Source organism: Elgaria multicarinata, chromosome 10 (assembly GCF_023053635.1).
Source record: "Elgaria multicarinata webbii isolate HBS135686 ecotype San Diego chromosome 10, rElgMul1.1.pri, whole genome shotgun sequence".
Classification (NCBI taxonomy): Eukaryota; Metazoa; Chordata; class Lepidosauria; order Squamata; family Anguidae; genus Elgaria; species Elgaria multicarinata.
In genome coordinates, this window is record NC_086180.1 from 92,546,285 (window position 1) to 92,564,789 (window position 18,505).

The 18,505-nt window shown below is 43.7% G+C and overlaps 1 protein-coding gene across 3 annotated transcripts in view; it reads right to left on the reverse strand.

The window, feature by feature from the left end:
• Positions 1-18,505, reverse strand: part of ABLIM2 (actin binding LIM protein family member 2) — a 105,085-nt gene that overhangs the window by 51,566 nt on the left and 35,014 nt on the right. For all 3 annotated transcript variants that reach the window (XM_063135741.1, XM_063135740.1, XM_063135739.1), the window contains exons 7-11: positions 16,260-16,347; positions 14,377-14,435; positions 9,464-9,547; positions 8,877-9,023; positions 169-289 (exon numbers count right to left, since the gene is read on the reverse strand). In XM_063135741.1, coding sequence (XP_062991811.1) covers positions 169-289; positions 8,877-9,023; positions 9,464-9,547; positions 14,377-14,435; positions 16,260-16,347 — 499 coding nt within the window. The remainder of the gene's footprint in view (positions 1-168; positions 290-8,876; positions 9,024-9,463; positions 9,548-14,376; positions 14,436-16,259; positions 16,348-18,505) is intronic.

The following is an 18,505-nucleotide window of genomic DNA, read 5'->3' on the forward strand; positions in this document are numbered from 1 at the left end:
CCCCGTGTTTGTGTTTAATTCTCTCAGGATGGCAAGATTTGAAAAAAATTAAAATATCCTGCAAGAATTTTAATTATTTGCCCGCAACATGCATCTAAAAAGAAAGAATGCCTCTACTTCTACAGGCCAAAGAGGCACGAGAGAGTCAAGACACCCTGCCCCACCTACCTGGTCTGCTGTAGTTCTGAGGTGAATGGCTAGTTGGGGTGTTACGGCCATAGCCAAGCGAGCCAGTGGAACTAGGGCTTGAAATCCTGTACTGCTTCAAAGAACGGTCATCTTGGTCACCCTGGGAGGAAGAAGAAGAAGGGGAAGGAAGACCTTTTATGTCTTTAGGGAAGAAAGAATGTTAAGTTATAAAATACCTATAATAAATCACATTTTGCATTCATGTCATAGAAAGGGCTCTATATTTTAGATTTGGTATGTTTCTTGTCCAATTCTGAAGACATGTAAATTGCAGGTACAAATAGTTTGTACCACTCCTACTCTAGTAGCTAGAAAAAATAGCTTAAGGTTCTCACAGGACTTTGTAATTGAAACTAAGGCTGTAATCTTATATTCACTTACATGGGAGTAAGCCCCAATAAACTCAGTAGGACTTACTTCTGAGTAGGCATGTATAGGATTGTGCTGTAAAGAGCCAACGATGGCTTTTTAGCATATGTGTGTTTTTATTAGGGCCTTCACATGATTGCATCACAGTGCTGAAAGCATCCCTTGTGGCTGCTCCCACTGCCCCTGTGCATACGATCGCTATTTACATTATTCGCCATGCTGCAGCACGGGTTGGCGCGTCATCCAAACCTGGTGCGCAGTGCGACTGGGAGAGAGCTTTGTACCCACCCTACATTTCTACTGCACTTCGTGAATTGTACAGTGGGTACGACACTCCCCAACACTATGCCATGCACTGGGTTCATTTGACATACCAACTTGTGTTGCAGCACGGGGCATAACGTAAATGGTGGCCACAAGCAAAGGGGAGCAGCCACAATGGTTGCTTTCCCCACTGCGATTGTATGAACCCAGTCATAGAGTTGGATCCACACGAAATAGTCATCTTTTAGTCCATTGAAATCAACAGGGGAAGTTGGGGGAAGAAAAGTGGCTCACTGCTAGAGCTCAGGCTCTGCACCTTTGACTCTGCACCAAAAGGTTCCAGGTTCAATCCGCAGCATCTTAAGGTCAGGCTGGAAAGACTCTTGCATTGATTTCTGCATTGAGCGGGCGGGGGGGGGGCGGTTGGACTCGGTGGCCTTAGAGGCCCCTTCCACTATTCTATGATTCTATGACTCCTGCCTGAAACCTAGGAGAGCCACTGCCTGGCACTGTAGACCATACTAAGCCAGATGGTCTGCTGCAGTATTAGGTAACTTTCTATGATCCTAACCTAAGTCCTATTGCTTTCAATGGGACTGAAGTGGGACTATCTGAAACTGTATGAGTTGGATCCAGTTTATTCCTACATTGTAGGATTGAGCAGAAATGTTATACTAAATTTAAATGAAAAAGTAGTTCACCACTTAATGGAATTAATTCGTTTAAAACATTAAATCATCAGCTTGTTCACATTTTTAAAGTATCTGAATAAGAAATGCTGATGTCAATCAGTAGAACTATCACATCAATGTGATCAAGGACAGCGGCCTCCTGAAAACAGCAACCAAACCCAAAGTAACTTCTTTACAAAGAAGCCCTGCTCCTAGTTGTCCTGTGTCCTGGCTCAGATTGTAAAGATATTTTTTGAGCATCAGACATACTGATTTTTCTGTAGCCAAAAAAAGGTTTTTCTGTACGAGTTGATGCCTGCTGCTCGAGGTTCCTGCTCCCCCATTCTGCCCAAATGCTGCAAACACCGGCTCTGTCTGTGTGAAATAGTAACGAATTATTTAAGACGGAAGGCTTGCCATGCACGAGTGGGAGGGAGCAGCTTTGTTGCCTGCAACCCATGATCAGCTGCTTCGTAGGTTGCTGAACAGGACAGCTGAACCCAGACTGCTGGGTTGTTTAGGGCTAAACAACCCAGCCATCTGGGTTTTGATATCATGGTCAGCAATCGTGGGTTGCTGAGTAAAAGCAGAAAAGGCAGGTGTGCTACAGGCAGTGTGTCCATTCTCTCCTGCTTCTGCACAAACCAATGGGTTTAAACTGTGGGTTGACATTATGTGCAAGTCAGGTCATTGGGGAAGCCTCCATCTTGATGCAGCCTCATCCGAGAAAAAAATGAACTCAATGCTATTAGCTTACAGTTTCGGCTCAGACAGCAATCTTTGTATACAAATTGAATGAGTCATGAACCGAAAAAACCAAATCTTTGGGGATTACCTCAGTGGATGTGGGTTGCAACTGAGGTGACTGTGAACAGCAATATAAATAATTAAATAAATACCAATTAGTGAAATAAATTCATGCATTGTGTTACTTGCAAGTAAAGCCATTTTGAAATAATACTAATTATCTATGCCATGTTCTCATTACAAAACTCTATCAGTAATCCAGTCTACATTGTGGGTCCTTAAAGGAGGAGCTTCTGCATTTACTTCACATGTGCAACAGGAGGCTCCACAGATATTCCACTGAAGCAAATAGGAAAATAAATCTTCGTACAACAGTAGGCTCATGGGAGTGTGGGCAGAAGTCATCTCCATGGACTCACAATAATGTTAGTTCTTTCAAAGAGAAGAACTGTGATTGAAAGCTATACCTCATTTAATAACTCCTGTGAACATTGCACAAAGAACAACGATCTTGAAGAACTCCTATATGAAGTGATTTTCAAGCAAACATAAGAAAACAACGAAACATTTTTGAGCATTAGGAGATGACATATGAAAACGTTGATGCGTGGACCCAATAGTTTGAGATAGCTGAGTTTCCACATATTCAGAGTGCAGGCTAAAGCTGTGTGTTTTGTTTGAAGTGTCCATACATAAATTCACTACATTCACCAAAGAGTGTTTTCTTTAAGGTACTTTAGCAGTTGAATTAACTCATGCTGGGCAAATTCAGAGCAGCTATCCTGAGGGCTAAGGCAGAAGAGCACAAACATGCTGCCGTGTCACCCACTACTGCCACCATGTTGCCCTCTCATTACTGCCCCCCCATCACTTCACCCATTCCCATTGCCTGCACTCTGGCTCACTCTCAGAGCAAGCCAGAGGGTGTGGGTGGGTCCTCTGAAGAGCCGCATTGAGTGGAAAAAAGCACCCAGTACAGTTTTTCAGTGAGTTGGCCAGGCCCAAATGCAGAGGGGAGCATTCCTGTGTCAGGCATTATGGAAGGGGTATCCCAGGAGATCACCTGTACTACAGTCTAGGCCCTTACTGAAAAGGTTGAGTTTCTTGTGAAAACTAACTCAGCAGTATCCATACAAGTTGGTGCTGGCCAGCAGGGTTTCATTTGCTGTTCTCAAATTTCAAGGTTTATATGGGAGGAGGCACAATTTCCTCTTAAGGTAACAAATATGCAGAATTTTCATGAATACATAGGTCAAAGAGAACCTTGAAGTGGGCCCTCAAACAACCTCACAAGCAATATAATTGTTTCAGAATATGTATAATATGATTGAGCTGACTTGTGCTAGTCACTAATTGGATGGCAGCATTTGAACCAGCTGAACCATGTCTTCAAGAGCATATTATAATAGTTTTAGTTGATTTGCCTTCATCCAGTCTATTAGCAATTTCAGACAAATTCAGTGATGCAACCATCAAACCAAGATGATGAAAGGACAAAAAGAGACAAGTATCGGCACACTGATGACATTGCACCTCATAATTCACCCAGGTCTTTCATCACTAAAGATCATCACATAGAGAACTGGAAGAACTCCACAGGATAGCTTCTCTAGAGAGAAACAATAATGTCCCAGCACCATCTTTGGAAACTTGTTTTCCATAAACGAACAGCACCACCATATAGTTGAGCCCCAAACTTCAGAACAATACAATGGTATTAAAAAGCCTCCTGAGCCATGACATGCCCAAAAGAACTGAGAGGGTCACACTCCCCCATTTCCTGGCATAGCTATTCCATAAAGGTGATCAGGGCAGTTTTTGTCCCTACAACACCTGGAAACTCAAAAGATGTTCAGCTTCATTTACGAGTCCCTGCCTTGAGTTCTCCAGTAATCACTTGTTCCAAGACCTTGCTCAACAATGGCAGTTTTATATTAAGAGTATAACTGCTCAAGCCAGTGGGGTCTGACAATGTTTCTTAAGAAGCTGAATGACCACTTACTTAAAGGTGGCCAGGAAAGGTTCCCATGATGACTAAGGTAGCCAGCTTACCTTAGCAAAATGTTACTAACCAAGAAGATAGAAGACAACAGAGGAAACCAATGTGGCTCCACAAAAAGCTTAGAGATGACCTGAAAACAAAAAAGGATACATATGGGAAGTGGAAGGAAGGCCAGGCTACGAAAGAAGAGTACAGACATGTGGATCAGAAGTGCCGAAATGGCGTCAGGAAGGCTAAAGCTGTGAATAAGCTGAGATTAGCGAGGGATGCTAAAAGCAATAAAAAGGCTTTCTTCAGATACGTGAGTAGTAAAAGACAGAGGAAAGAAATAGTGGTTCAACTGCTTAATGAGGATGGCAAATAGATAACAGACGACAAAGAAAAGGCTGAAGTGCTCAATTCCTACTTTGCCTCGGTCTTCTCCCAAAAGCGGGTCTATGACCCCCCTGGAAAAAGTGAAGCAGAAGTTGAGGGGGCAGGATTGCAGTTTGAGATTGATAAACAAATGGTCAAAGGACACCTAATTTCCTTGAATGAGTTTAAATCTCCAGGGCCCGATGAACTGCATCCTAGAGTAATGAAGGAGCTAGCAGAAGAACTCTCAGAACCTTTGTCTATTATCTTTGCAAAATCATGGATGATGGGTGAGGTGCCGGACGACTGGAGGAGGGCTAACGTTGTCCCTATCTTCAAAAAGGGCAAAAAGGAGGAACCTGGGAACTACAGACCAGTCAGTCTGACATCCATCCCTGGGAAAATTCTGGAGCAGATTATAAAGAAGTCAATCTGTAAACACCTTGAAATCAATGCAGTGATTACTAGAAGCCAACATGGATTTGTCAGGAACAAATCCTGTCAGACTAATTTGATCTCATTTTTTGATAGGGTAACCTCCCTTGTGGACTGTGGGAATGCTGTGGACGTCATATATCTTGACTTCAGCAAAGCTTTTGACAAAGTACCACATGACATTCTGATTAAGAAACTAGCTAAAAGTGGGCTAGATGGAATCCACTATTAGGTGGATTCACAGCTGGCTACAGAATCGGACTCAGAGTACTTATCAATGGAACCTTCTCAAACTGGGGAGAGGCAACGAGTGGGGTGCCGCAGGGCTCAGTCCTGGGCCCAGTGCTCTTCAACATTTTTATTAATGATTTGGACGAGGAGGTGCAGGGAACGCTGATCAAATTTGCAGATGACACAAAACTGGGTAGGATAGCTAATACCCTGGAAGACAGAAACAAACTTCAAAGTGATATTGATAGGCTGGAGTGCTGGGCTGAAAACAACAGAATGAAATTTAATAGGGATAAATGCCAAGTTCTACATTTAGGGAATAGAAACCAAATGCACAGTTACAAGATGGGGGACACTTGGCTCAGCAATACTACAAACGAGAAAGATCTTGGAATTGTTGTAGATCGCAAGCTGAATATGAGCCAACAGTGCGATATGGCTGCAAGAAAGGCAAATGCTATTTTGGGCTGCATTAATAGAAGGGGAGATGTGATAGCACTCTTCAAATACTTAAAAGGTTGTCACACAGAGGAGGGCCAGGATCTCTTCTCGATCCTCCCAGAGTGCAGGACATGGAATAACGGGCTCAAGTTAAAGGAAGCCAGATTCTGGCTGGACATCAGGAAAAACTTCCTGACTGTTAGAGCAGTGCGACGGTGGAATCAGTTACCTAGGGAGGTTGTGGGCTCTCCCACACTAGAGGCCTTCAGGAGGCAGCTGGACAACCATCTGTCAGGGATGCTTTAGGGTGGATTCCTGCATTGAGCAGGGGGTTGGACTAGATGGCCTTGTAGGCCCCTTCCAACTCTGCTATTCTATGATTCTAAGGGAGAGGACAGGTGGAAAGTTGTGGCATGGACTTCTTGAAGCACCTAGACTTCATTCTCAGGCAGAAACAACACACTCACCTAAGCAACAGTAGCCAACTGATACCAAGTAGGCTTCCAGTATGAGCAATTTTATCTAAGAAACACCTATAAACACGATGCTTATTATTTAAACCTAATTTTCCTCCAAATTCTAACACAAGTTCAGATATGAATCTAACACAGCCCAACATTGATTGTGAGCACCTGGCATTTGACTATAGGAATAAACTGGAGCTGGTGTACCACTCACCTAGCTGCCCAGCAGACTCTTTAGCTGAGCTGATAGAGTTGGCCTTGGCTATTGGCCTGGATGACTTTAACATGAATGATGAAGCTACCATGAATGATGTAGCTCAGGACTGCTTGGATTTCATGGCAACACCAGGGTTGTTTTAGTCCTAGTAGAAAGGCAGGTCTCCAGCAAAGGAAATCGTTACCTTGTCGTGGTGCTGGAGCTTGAGCACCTCAAGGATGCCATGAGCTAAACCGTGAAGGGACACCCAAGACGGGAAGGTCATGGTAGAGAGGTCAGACTAAATACGATCCCTGGGGAAGGTAATGGCAACCCACTCCAGTATTCTTGCCGTGAAAACTAAATGGATCAGTACAACCAGAGAGATGTCGGTATACCATCGGAAGATGGGACCCCCAGGTCGGAAGATGGTCAAAATGCTACTGGGGAGGAACAGAAGATAAGTTCAACTAGCCCCAGATGTGATGACACAGCTAGCTCAAAGCCAAAAGGACGGCTAGCGGCCGACGGTGCTGGTGGTGAACGACGAATCCGATGTTCTAAAGATCAACACACTATAGGAACCTGGAATGTAAGATCTATGAGCCAGGGCAAATTGGATGTGGTTATTGGTGAGATGTCAAGATTAAATATAGATATATTGGGTGTCAGTGAACTGAAATGGACTGGAATGGGCCACTTCACATCAGATCACCACCAGATCTACTACTGTGGACAAGAGGATCACAGAAGAAATGGAGTAGCCTTCATAATTAATAATAAAGTGGCTAAAGCAGTGCTTGAATACAATCCAAAAAATGATAGAATGATCTCAATTCGAATTCAGGGTAAGCCATTTAACATCACAGTGATCCAAATACATGCCCCAACCACAGATGCTGAAGAAGCAGAAGTAGATCAGTTCTATGAGGATCTGCAGCACCTACTGCAAAGTTGACTGTCTGCACCATAATGGCAGGGGATCAATTAGGATGGTCTAGTCCTGAACACAGGTGAATCCACTGGGTTTCTTGAACTCTCTGGGGAATTTTTACAAAAGATTTATGTGATAGTTTGGGATGAAAGGTTTACTTGGGCTATTGAAATAATTGCTACTAGGCCTCCTCTCCTCACCTCCTCCCTGATCTCGCCCATAAACCCAGTCCTCTGGCTTGCCGAGATGCCAGGTGACTTGAAATATGTTGGCAAATAACTAGGGCAATGGTGGCAAAAGACACCGTTCAAATCCAACCGAGCAGCTATGTAGCTCATTTGCAGGCCTTTGAGGAGGCCATGACACAGTGGCATCTTTTCTGATATCATTGCATCAGCTGAATTACATCCTGTGAAGCTTAGTGAGGCTGTGTAGGGTCTTTTGGCCCCTAAGGCGTCTCAACTGTAAGGTTAACAATCAATAGTTACCTCTCTTTTTTATTTTTGCTGGATTCTTTGGTAATGAAATTGCACAGATCCCCTCTGACTTGGATGTCATAGTTCAAGCAGAGTCTAACAGGCGGCTGCAAGTACTGAGTCATCACAATTGCTTGGATGGCTTATTTCAGGTTTCCTCAAAGATGCTGAGTTGTTGCTTAGCATTATGAAGATGTCGTATATTATTTGGACCCTTTACTTGGAAACATGGTAGAGTCTATGGTGATAGAGAAACCTCAGGCGTTCCTAAGTTGATTCATTTCGATCTGGTTTGCAGCCTGGTTTTAGGACTGAGATGCCCATGGTTTCCTGGGCAGATGATCTTCAGCTTGTACTAGGCAAGTGAGACAGGGCATAGAGACAGGAGGGCATCTATTACAGCCACCTTGCTGGAGCTAACCATGTCTAGGACTAGTCAGTTCTTAGATGGAAGATGCAGGGGTGCCCTCTTCTGTGTGCCACCTTGAGCTCCCTTCAGGAACAGTGGGACATACATTTAATCAATAAATACAATGTGAATGTTAGAATAAACAAACTTCCCAGGTTTGCCTGTGGCAACGTATTGGAATCTGCAGTCACTGTACCCCTTCATAAAACAGTCCGTTCTATATGTAGTGACTCTACAATGGGACCTGCAAGTTTCCATAATAATGAGATATGATGAAATGAAATGAAAGATAAACATCCTGGTTGAAGAAAGGCTTTGTATTTTTTTAAGTGTTACACAACACACATCACTGACAACAATTGTTTATTATATATAGCCAAAAAAAAGGCCAATGTACATGGGTGACATGAAGATGAACTCTGTGGAAAGACAAATAGAGGTGAATGTACACAGGGGAAAGAGTCACCTATATTCTGCTTCCACAATATAAAATCAAATTCATAACAAAAATATGAAGTTCTTTTGGCTTGGTTTCAAATTTTGAAGTCAAATTTAGCAAGGATTCCTTGTTACCTATCACATGTAGACATACATATTTTTACACAAAAACATGCTTTTTTAATTAAATACCATTTGGAATTAAAACACTTGAGCATAACAAGTGAGCATCTAGGTATACATGTAGCATCAGTACCTCCCCGTAAATGTGTCTGTCATCTGTCAGATAGGTGATATATGGAGAATAGGAGATCATATCTGGACGATCGATGTTATAGATTGCCTTATTCTTAGGAAGAGCAGCTAAATCTCTGTAATCAAGGATTTCATCTCCAAGTTTTGCCTAAGAAATAGAGAGAAAAGGCAACTAAGCACAAGAAATATCACAACACACTTTTGTTCCTGAGGATGTGAAGGACGTACCCAGCAAGGGACTCCCTGGACAAAATGTTGTCCCCCCCAGTGCACTCCCAACAGCCTGCGAAGTTAGAGGTCATTTCAGCTATTTTCAGGATGGGGCACAAAAGAAGGCAAAGTCACCAGCATTGATGGCACTCCCCAACCTCTCAGTGAAGAGCAACCACCATGCACACACCCCTGCCCAGGATTCCTGTGGATGGTTGCTGAGATGCTAGTTGCAAAATACAAACTGTTTGTGCTGATTAAAAAAAGAACCACATTCCTTTTTTTCCTTTTACCGTTTTACTTACAAAACTACTTATCTTCAGTCTTAGTCCCCATTGCTTCCGTCTATTTTCTTAGTCCTTGAGCACAAATACTTACATAAATCACTCGACTTGGGGACCCTGAAGTACTTGAGACAGGTGCGGAGATTATGCTTTCAGATGATGTTCTAGTTTCCTGCAACTGAAACCAAATATGGAAAACGAATGTTGTTAAGTACTTATTAAGGAAAACATTTCTGAACCTCTTGCATTATTGAAATTTATAACTGGAAAATATTGCTAAACTCAAATCCCAGAGAAGGATCTTGGAATTGTTGTAGATCGCAAGCTGAATATGAGCCAACAATGCAATATGGCTGCAAGAAAGGCAAATGCAATTTTGGGCTGCATTAACAGAAGTATAGCTTCCAAATCACGGGAGGTACTGGTTCCTCTCTATTCGGCCCTGGTTAGGCCTCATCTAGAATAGTGTGTCAGTTCTGGGCTCCACAATTCAAGAAGGACGCAGACAAGCTGGAGCGTATTCAGAGGAGGGCAACCAGGATGATCAGGGGTCTGGAAACAAAGCCCTATGAAGAGAGACTGAAAGAACTGGGCATAAAAGAACTAGCACTCTTCAAATACTTAAAAGGTTGTCACACAGAGGAGGGCCAGGATCTCTTCTCAATCCTCCCAGAGTGCAGGACATGGAATAACGGGCTCAAATTAAAGGAAGCCAGATTCCAGCTGGACATCAGGAAAAACTCCCTGACTGTTAGAGCAGTATGACAATGGAGTCAGTTACTTAGGGAGGTTGTGGGCGCTCCCACACTAGAGGCCTTCAAGAGGCAGCTGGACAACCATCTGTCAGGGTTGCTTTAGGGTGGATTCCTGCATTGAGCAGGGGGTTGGACTCGATGGCCTTGTAGGCCCCTTCCAACTCTGCTATTCTATGATTCTATGATTCTATGTCTTAAGCAGACATTCATCTGGACAGGGGTTTTGAAATGATTGTCTCAGTTCAGACCCTCCACCACCCTTTTTTTTTTAGTGGAGAAAATACGAAAAACCTCAAAAAAATACAACAGTTCCTTCACAGGCCGAGTTCCCCGCTTAACGGGGAGCAGTGAGTTGTGAGGCACGCTGCTGGCCGGCAGTGGAGGGAGAAAGGCTGATGGAGAGCGGTGCGGGGGCCCAGCCTTGGCAGCAGCACAGGCCCAGCAGCAGCAACTCCTCCCCAGGAGGGGGCTGCTGAGCCAATCAGCGCGATGATGGGTGTGGCCAAAGAGGCAGACCAGGCAGAGTGAGATCTCACCTTTGTTCTGCCTCCAGTTCAACCTGACACTTCACAAGGAGCCTTTCCAAGCAGCTCCAGGATTGCAGTTGCTGGATTGGCCTCCCTGCTCCCCCACAATGAGGATTCCCGTAAGGGGTCTCAGGGGCATGGCGCCAAGACCAGACCAGCATGGGGGCTGCAAGCTGGCCACGTCCAGGGAGGTGGAAAGGGGTTCACACTAGCAGTCCACGCCATGGTGTGTCCAGGCCCTACCATCCACCATCAGTGCCCCTGGCATGCGGGCCAGGAAGCGGAATCGATTAGCAGGCGGGCTGGCCTATTACAGGATCCAGGCCCTATGCCGCCGCCAAGCCTATTCAAGTGAGTCAATAAAGTTGTGGCCAATTTATTATCCAGTTATGCCTGTGTATCTAATTTGTTCTTGTCCCTTTGCCAACAGGACTCAAGAAGCGCGGCTCACACAACTGTTTTTGCTTGATACTATTTCTTAACTCTATTTCTTAAACTAAATCCTAGGGGACAGCCAACAGGCGCTGGGAAGCATCCGGTTCAGATTAAATCATCTGAAGGAGATGAATCTCATCCCAACATAGAAGGGGAGCAAATAGGTCATGAGTACAGGATAGAACATGATAGCCAATCAAAGAGGCTAAAGTGGAAAGGGGGACATGGCAGAGACAAAGGAGGTACACCGTATATAGGTGTTTCTATGCTAATGGTAGAAGCCTCCGAGCCCAAATGGGAGAACTGGAGTGCTTGGTTTCAAAGGAGAACCTGGACATAGTGGGCATTACAAAAACCTGGTGGAAAGGAGATAACCAGTGGAATACAGTCATCCCTGGATACAGACTTTCCAGGAAGGACAGGGAAGGGTGTACTGGGGGTGTTGTTGCTATGAATGTCAAAGAGAGCTTTGTGTCAAGCAGACTAGAGCACCTAAATGGGGAAGACTCTTCCACAGAAGTGCTGTGGGTGACAATGCAGGGCCCCAAAACTAATGTAGTGCTAGGAACGTGCTATCGCTCCCCCAGACCAACATACTCAAAGTGACCTTGAGATGGAGAATGAAATCAGGGAGGCCTCCAAATGAGGAACTGTTGTAATAATGGATGACTTCAATTTTCCTCACATTGACTGGATTAATTCACATTCCAGTCTCATGACAAAGAAGTTAAATTTCTTTATGTCCTAAATGACTGTGTCCTGGAACAGTTGGTCATGGAACCAACCAGAGGGGAGCCGACTCTGGACTTAATCCTAAGTGGTGTTGCCCAGGACCTAATACGAGATGTAAATATTGTTGAACCAATCGGCAACATTGACCACATTGCTATCAGATTCAATATACACTTAAGTGGGAAATTGCCTAGGAAATCCAACACATTCACACTTGACTTCAAAAGAGGAAACTTCTTTAAAATGAAGGAACTAGTGAAAAGAAGGTTGAAAGGGGAAATCAAGAGGGTTAAATCCTTGCAAAACTCATGGAGCTTTAAGATAAGCTCAACTAAAATGTATTCCACAGGTTAGGAAAGGTAGCACCAAGTCGATGAGGTCACCAGTATGGTTAACAAGCAGTGTTAACGAAGCTATTGTAGAAATGGGGGCTTCCTTCAAAAAATGGAAGTTTTGCCCAAGTGAGGAAAATAAAAGGGAGCACAAGCTTGCACGAAGAAGATGAAAGCCAATAATAAGAGATGCAAAAAAGCATTTTGAAGACCACATCGCTAATAATATCAAGGCCAACAATAAAGAATTCTTTAAATACATCAGAAGCAGGAAACCAGCTAGGGAAGCAGTTGGACCGTTGGATGACAATGGAGTTAAGGGAGGACTAAAGGAGGACAGGGAGATTGCAGAGAAGCTGAATAAATTCTTTGTATCAGTGTTCACTGCAGAGAATACAGGGGAGATACCTGTGCCTGAACTAATGTTTTCAGGAAGGAAGTCTGAGGAACTGAGGAAAATAGTGGTAACAAAAGATGAAGTTCTCAACCTTATTGACAAATTGAAAGCAAATAAATCACCAGGTCCAGGTAGTATCCATCCTAGAGTTCTCAAAGAACTCAAATATGAAATTGCGGACCTCCTCACAAAAATTTGCAACATGTCCCTAAGCTCAGCCTCTGTACCAGGGGACATGAAGATGGCTAATGTAACACCAATTTTCAAAAAGGGATCCAGGGGGGATCCGGGAAATTACAGGTTGGTTAGCTTGACATCTGTTCCAGGTAAGTTGGTTGAAAGCATTGTTAAAGCCAAAATTAGTAAGCATATAGAAGGGCAGGTCCTGCTGAAGAAGAATCAGCATGGCTTCCGCAAAGGCAAGTCCTGTCTCACTAATCTTCTAGAATTCTTTGAGAGTATCAACAAACATGTAGACAGGGGTGACCCGGTGGACATGGTTTACTTGGACTTCTAAAAGGCTTTTGATAAAGTTCCTCACCAAAGTCTCCTGAACAAACTTAGCAGTCATGGAATAAGAGGTGAGGTCCTCTTATGGATCAGTAACTGGTTAGAGAACAGAAAGCAGAGAGTAGGAATAAATGGTCAATTCTCCCAAATGAGGAAAGTAAATAGTGGGGTCCCACAGGGATCGACATTGGGACCAATTCTTTTCAACCTGTTCATAAATGATCTGGAGAGAGCAGTGAAGTGACCAAGTTTACCAACAACACCAAATTAATTTAAGGTTGTTAAAACACAAAGGGATTGTGAAGAGCTCCAAAGGGATCTCTCCAAGTTGGGAGAGTGGGCATCCAAATGGCAGATGCGGTTCAATGTAAGATGATGCAAGTTGGGGCAAAAAAAACCCAGCTTCAAGTATAACCTAATGGGGTCTGAGCTGACAGTGACCAAACAAGAAAGAGATCTTGGGATTGTGGTGGGAAGCTCGATGAAAATGTCTACCCAGTGTGCGGCCACTGTACAGGCAAATTCCATGTTAGGCATTATAAGAAAAGGAATTGAGAATAAAACGGCCAGTATCATACTGCCTATATACAAATCTATGGTGCAAGCACACTTAGAAATCTATGTACAGTTCTGGTCACCACACCTAAAAAAGAATATCATAGAGCTGGAAAAAGTGCAGAAAAGGGCAACTAAAATGATTAAGGGGCTGGAGCGTCTCCCCTTCGAGGGTAAGTTACATCAACCGAGATGGTTTAGCTTGCAAGAAAGGAGGCTAAGGGAGACATGATAGAGATGTACAAAATTATGCATGGTATGGAGAATGTGGATAGGGAGACATTTTTCTCCCTCTCTCAAAATACTAGATCCCAAGGTCATCCCATGAAGCTGATTGTTGGGAGATCCAGGATAAATAAAAAGAAGTACTTCTTCACATAGCACATAGTTAAATTATGGAACTCACTACCATGAGATATAGTGATGGCCACCAATTTGGATGGCTTTAAAAGGTGGTTGGATAAATTCATGGAGGTGAAGGATATCAATGGCTACTAGCCCTGATAGTTGTGTGCTATCTTCAGTATTCGAGGCAGTAAGTTTGTGTGCACCAGTTGCTGGGGAACATGGGTGGGAGGGTGCTGGCTGATGGCTGGTTGGCCACTGTGTGAACAAAGTGCTGGACTAGATGAACCCTTGGTCTGATCCAGCATGGTACTTCTTATGTTCTTATGACATAGAGAATTACAGAAGCTAAAGATGTCTAGCACCCTAGACAGCCTATAAAAGAAAATGAAATACATGTTAATTCAGGAGGCGTTTACCTTGGTCTTTTCTTCAGCTTTGGCTGCCTGCCTACAGGTTGGATGCCAAATGGAAGTCCCTAAAAAGCAGTGTTAGCATTCTAGTTAATTCTTTAACATTGTCACAATTTTTATTGCAATGCTCAAATTACTGGTGCAGAAATATAAAAAATGTATAAAACACTGCACTTAGTCCTATACTACATGTGAATCATTAGGCATGACCAGAATCAGGTAGATTAACCTGTATGCTAAATAAGATACAGAATTAGTATCAACTCCTCCTCCTTAGGTTTAATTGTTTGACCAATTTCAAGTGTGAACACAGGATCCGTCTCCTTTGCATTACCACAGCTCAGAGAACAACGGCTGTTCAGCCATCACAAAGCAACAGCAGCCACATTCCCTCACTGTATTCTTTCATCAGAAGGGTTATCTATTTGCGGGGAAAGCCCTGCAGTGACTGTGAATCTGTGCCATGTCCATTAGACGATGCAGGCGCAGCGTCACAGCCAACATGGGACTTTCCCGCGATGCTGCCATTTGAAAAAAACAGGGATTTACCCCAACTTTTCAAAGGGAGAGACATCAATACGGTGCTTCTGCCATGTGATATTTTATTTATTTATTTAAAATATTTATATCCCGCCCTTTATCACTAAGATCTCAGGGCGGTGTACAGATAAAAACATACAGTATAAAACCATAAATATAAACAGTTAAAAATAAATTAAACTATGATCCAAGTTAAAACAATATATAATTTAAAAGCAATAGATACAGTTAAAACAGTTAAAACAATGTGCCAGTGAGTTTAACCATCAAAGGCTTTGTTAAAAAGCCATGTTTTTACTTGGCGTCGAAATGAAATCAATGTTGGCGCCAGTCAGGCCTCCAAGCAGAGCACATTCCACAGTCGGGGTGCCACCACAGAGAAAGCCCTCTCCCTTGTCCCATCATAACGTATATGTTGCATTGGTGGGATGCGGAGAAGGGCTCCTCCAACAGATCTAAGGTCTCAGGCAGGCATATATAAGGAGAGGCGCTCCCTCAAGTATTGAGGTCCCAAGCCGTTTAGAGCTTTAAATGTCATTACCAGCACCTTGAATTCCGACCAGAAGTGTATAGGCAGTCAGTGCAGTTCCTTTAAGACCGGTGTTATGTGGGCGCTATAAGATGTACCCGCCAGCAGTCTAGCTGCTGCATTTTGCACTAGCTGCAACTTCCGCATCATCTTCAAGGGCAGGATTCAGCTTCAATTTATTGGCCCTCATCCAGCCCATTACAGCCTCCAGGCACTGGACCAGCACCTTCACAGCCCCAGCTGACTCCAACGACAAGGAGAAGTAGAGCTGAGTATCATCAGCATACTGATGGCACCCAACCCCAGAACTCCTAATGACCTCACCCAATGGCTTTATATAGATGTTGAACAGCATGGGGGACAGAATAGAACCCTGTGGCACCAGGGCCAATCCCGGTCAACCCGGGGGCGGAGTCTGGTGGAAAGTGACCAGTGATTGGTCAGCTTCCACCAGGAAGAAGGCTCAGGTGCTCCAGGGCCAGGATGGCTGCCCAGAAACCCTGTGCTCCCTGCTTGGCATTGGGATTACCTAATGATACCCTGGGGGAGGGAAAACACGGGGTTGAAGAGGGGAGGCAGTGCCAACCTGGTGCCCTGAAGACAGCCCCTTGAAAAGAAATCTTGCATGTTTACTTAAATTATTTCTTTACCACAGTGCCCCACTCTAAAACAATTACTTAAATAAAGATAAATCCATATTTATCATATAAAAGCTACAATAAAAACAGATCCAGTTACAACTGAGCTAGCTGAAAGTACCTCATCAGTGTACATGAAAGTACTTCATCAGTGTCAGTAATTCAAAGATTATGCTCTTTACCTTGAAGATACATTTCTTCTCCTTCTGCAAACATCTGGCTGCACTTGATACATCGCGCACACGTTGGGTGGTAGTGTTTTTCTCCTGCCTGTTGGGGGACAAAAGGGAACGGAGATGAAGGTGGTCACAGACGTAGATCATTTGCAGTGCAATCCTATGAAATTCTACTCAGAAGTAAGGCCCAATGAATTAAATGTGTCTTACTCCCATGTACATGTACAAGGCTAGTCTTATTCTTTGGCTGAGACATTGGGATGGAGGGTGGGGGGACTTGCTTTACAAAATAATTACTTTTCAAGCTAAACAAATAAAAGCACTGAAGATATCGTAAAGTTAATCAACCACATAATATCCTTACACACACACACACACACACACACACACAAACACACACACATTTGGATGGGGTTAATGTAGACTCTGCTGTAGTCATGAGCCATTGCACAATTTCTGGCTCGTGTTCCTGCAAAGAGGGCTGGATTAGGTGGACCTTGGTCTGATCTAACAAACCACTTCTTGCATTCTTAAACAAGATGCATATTCAGGATCAGTGAAGACAAAGTAATTATCCTGACTATGCACTCTTGCTTTGTAAAATTCAGACATATTGACGGGCCAAGGAGAATCTAATAATTATTTCAAAAGTAGGCAGAGAAATACTACAATCTGGCTAAACTTGGTCCTCCAGGATGAACAGGGCCCAGTGCAAGAACATTTTAACAGAAACAGAGGCAATGACAGAGGCATAAATGTAACAAGATCATTACTTTTAATCAATCTTACAGCAAATGGGCTTGAATTAGCAGTGCATACCTCAGACGAACGACAGTCTCAGCACAATACCTATGTGGTGTTTGCAGTGCTTTAGATCACTTTCTTTAGATCAGCCTTCTCCAACTGGTACCCTCCAGATGTTTTGGATATCAACTCTAATCATCCCCAGACAGCATGGCCAATGCTCAAAAAAGCTGGGAGTTGCTGTCCAAAACATCTGAAGGGCACCAGGTTGAGGGATGCTGATTAAGATACTATAGTAAAGATCGTTACACACCCTCAGCCATTATTAAATCCATTATTGTTCCACTTCTGCCAATGTAAGAGTTGATGGGCCTAGAATCAGGCTTGAAAGTTAGACAAGGAAACTGTCCAGCTAGGAGTACCAGAGCCAGGGTCTTAGGCACAACCGGTGAAACAACAGGGGAGTTCTGTTCTGGAAAGCTGAGGCATGGAACAAGGACTAGGAATTTTCAGGTGCATGTTGGAACCCCATAATTATATGAACATCCTAGAAAAGCCAACAGCCTAAAGGTAACAATATGGAAATATACTACAGCATTAGCTTGAGAATTTTGAAATGCAAGATGCATTTAAACCCATAAAACCTATTACCAAATCACCTCCTGAGTACTGCACTGCTAGGTCCCAGCTCACTGATAAAATTGCACGCAGCCTGCTCTTTTAATCCTAGTGCAAGTCATTTTAGAATACACATTTGAACAAGTTCGTCCTTATAGGATAACGAAATACTGCATTCCTGCTTATTAGGTAATATCAAGATAGAAAGCCTCAAAAGACTGAAAACACATTGAAAGGCAGGTTGCTTACCTGTAACTGTCGTTCTTCGAGTGGTCTCTGTGCATTCACACCTGTGGGCTCTGCGCATACACGGAGCCTCGGTTCATGAAACTTCCACAGCTGAGAGACGTTTTGGCGGGAACCCCTCCCCCACCATCCTACTGGGCATGTGCAGCAGGTTCCTGCCTATCCCCTCAGTTCCTTGAGACCATGTTGGCCTCGAGACCAAAGGGGTACATAGGAATACCTCGGTATAGAAAATAGCCTACACCAAAGCGGGGATGGTGGGTGGGTTGTGTGAATGCACAGATGAGCACTCAAAGAACTACAGTTAGAGGTAAGCAGCCTGTCTTTCTTCTTCGTGGTCTCAGTGCATCACACATATGGGTGATTGACAAGCTGACTTACCGGAGGCGGGCCAGTGTAGGTGTCTTTATTGGAGAATCGATGATAGGACTGCTCTACCAAACACACAATCTGCTCAGGACCATAAGTCAAGCCTGTAGTGTGAGATAAAAGTTGTTGGCTTCGCCCACGTAGTAGAGATCATGAAGTGGAATGCCTTTGCCAAAGGCTGTTGATGTTGAAACGCCCCTAGTGGAGTGCACTTCAATGGAGTTAGGTAATTCTAACTTGGCCAAGCTGTAAGCTAACTTGATAATGTCCACTAT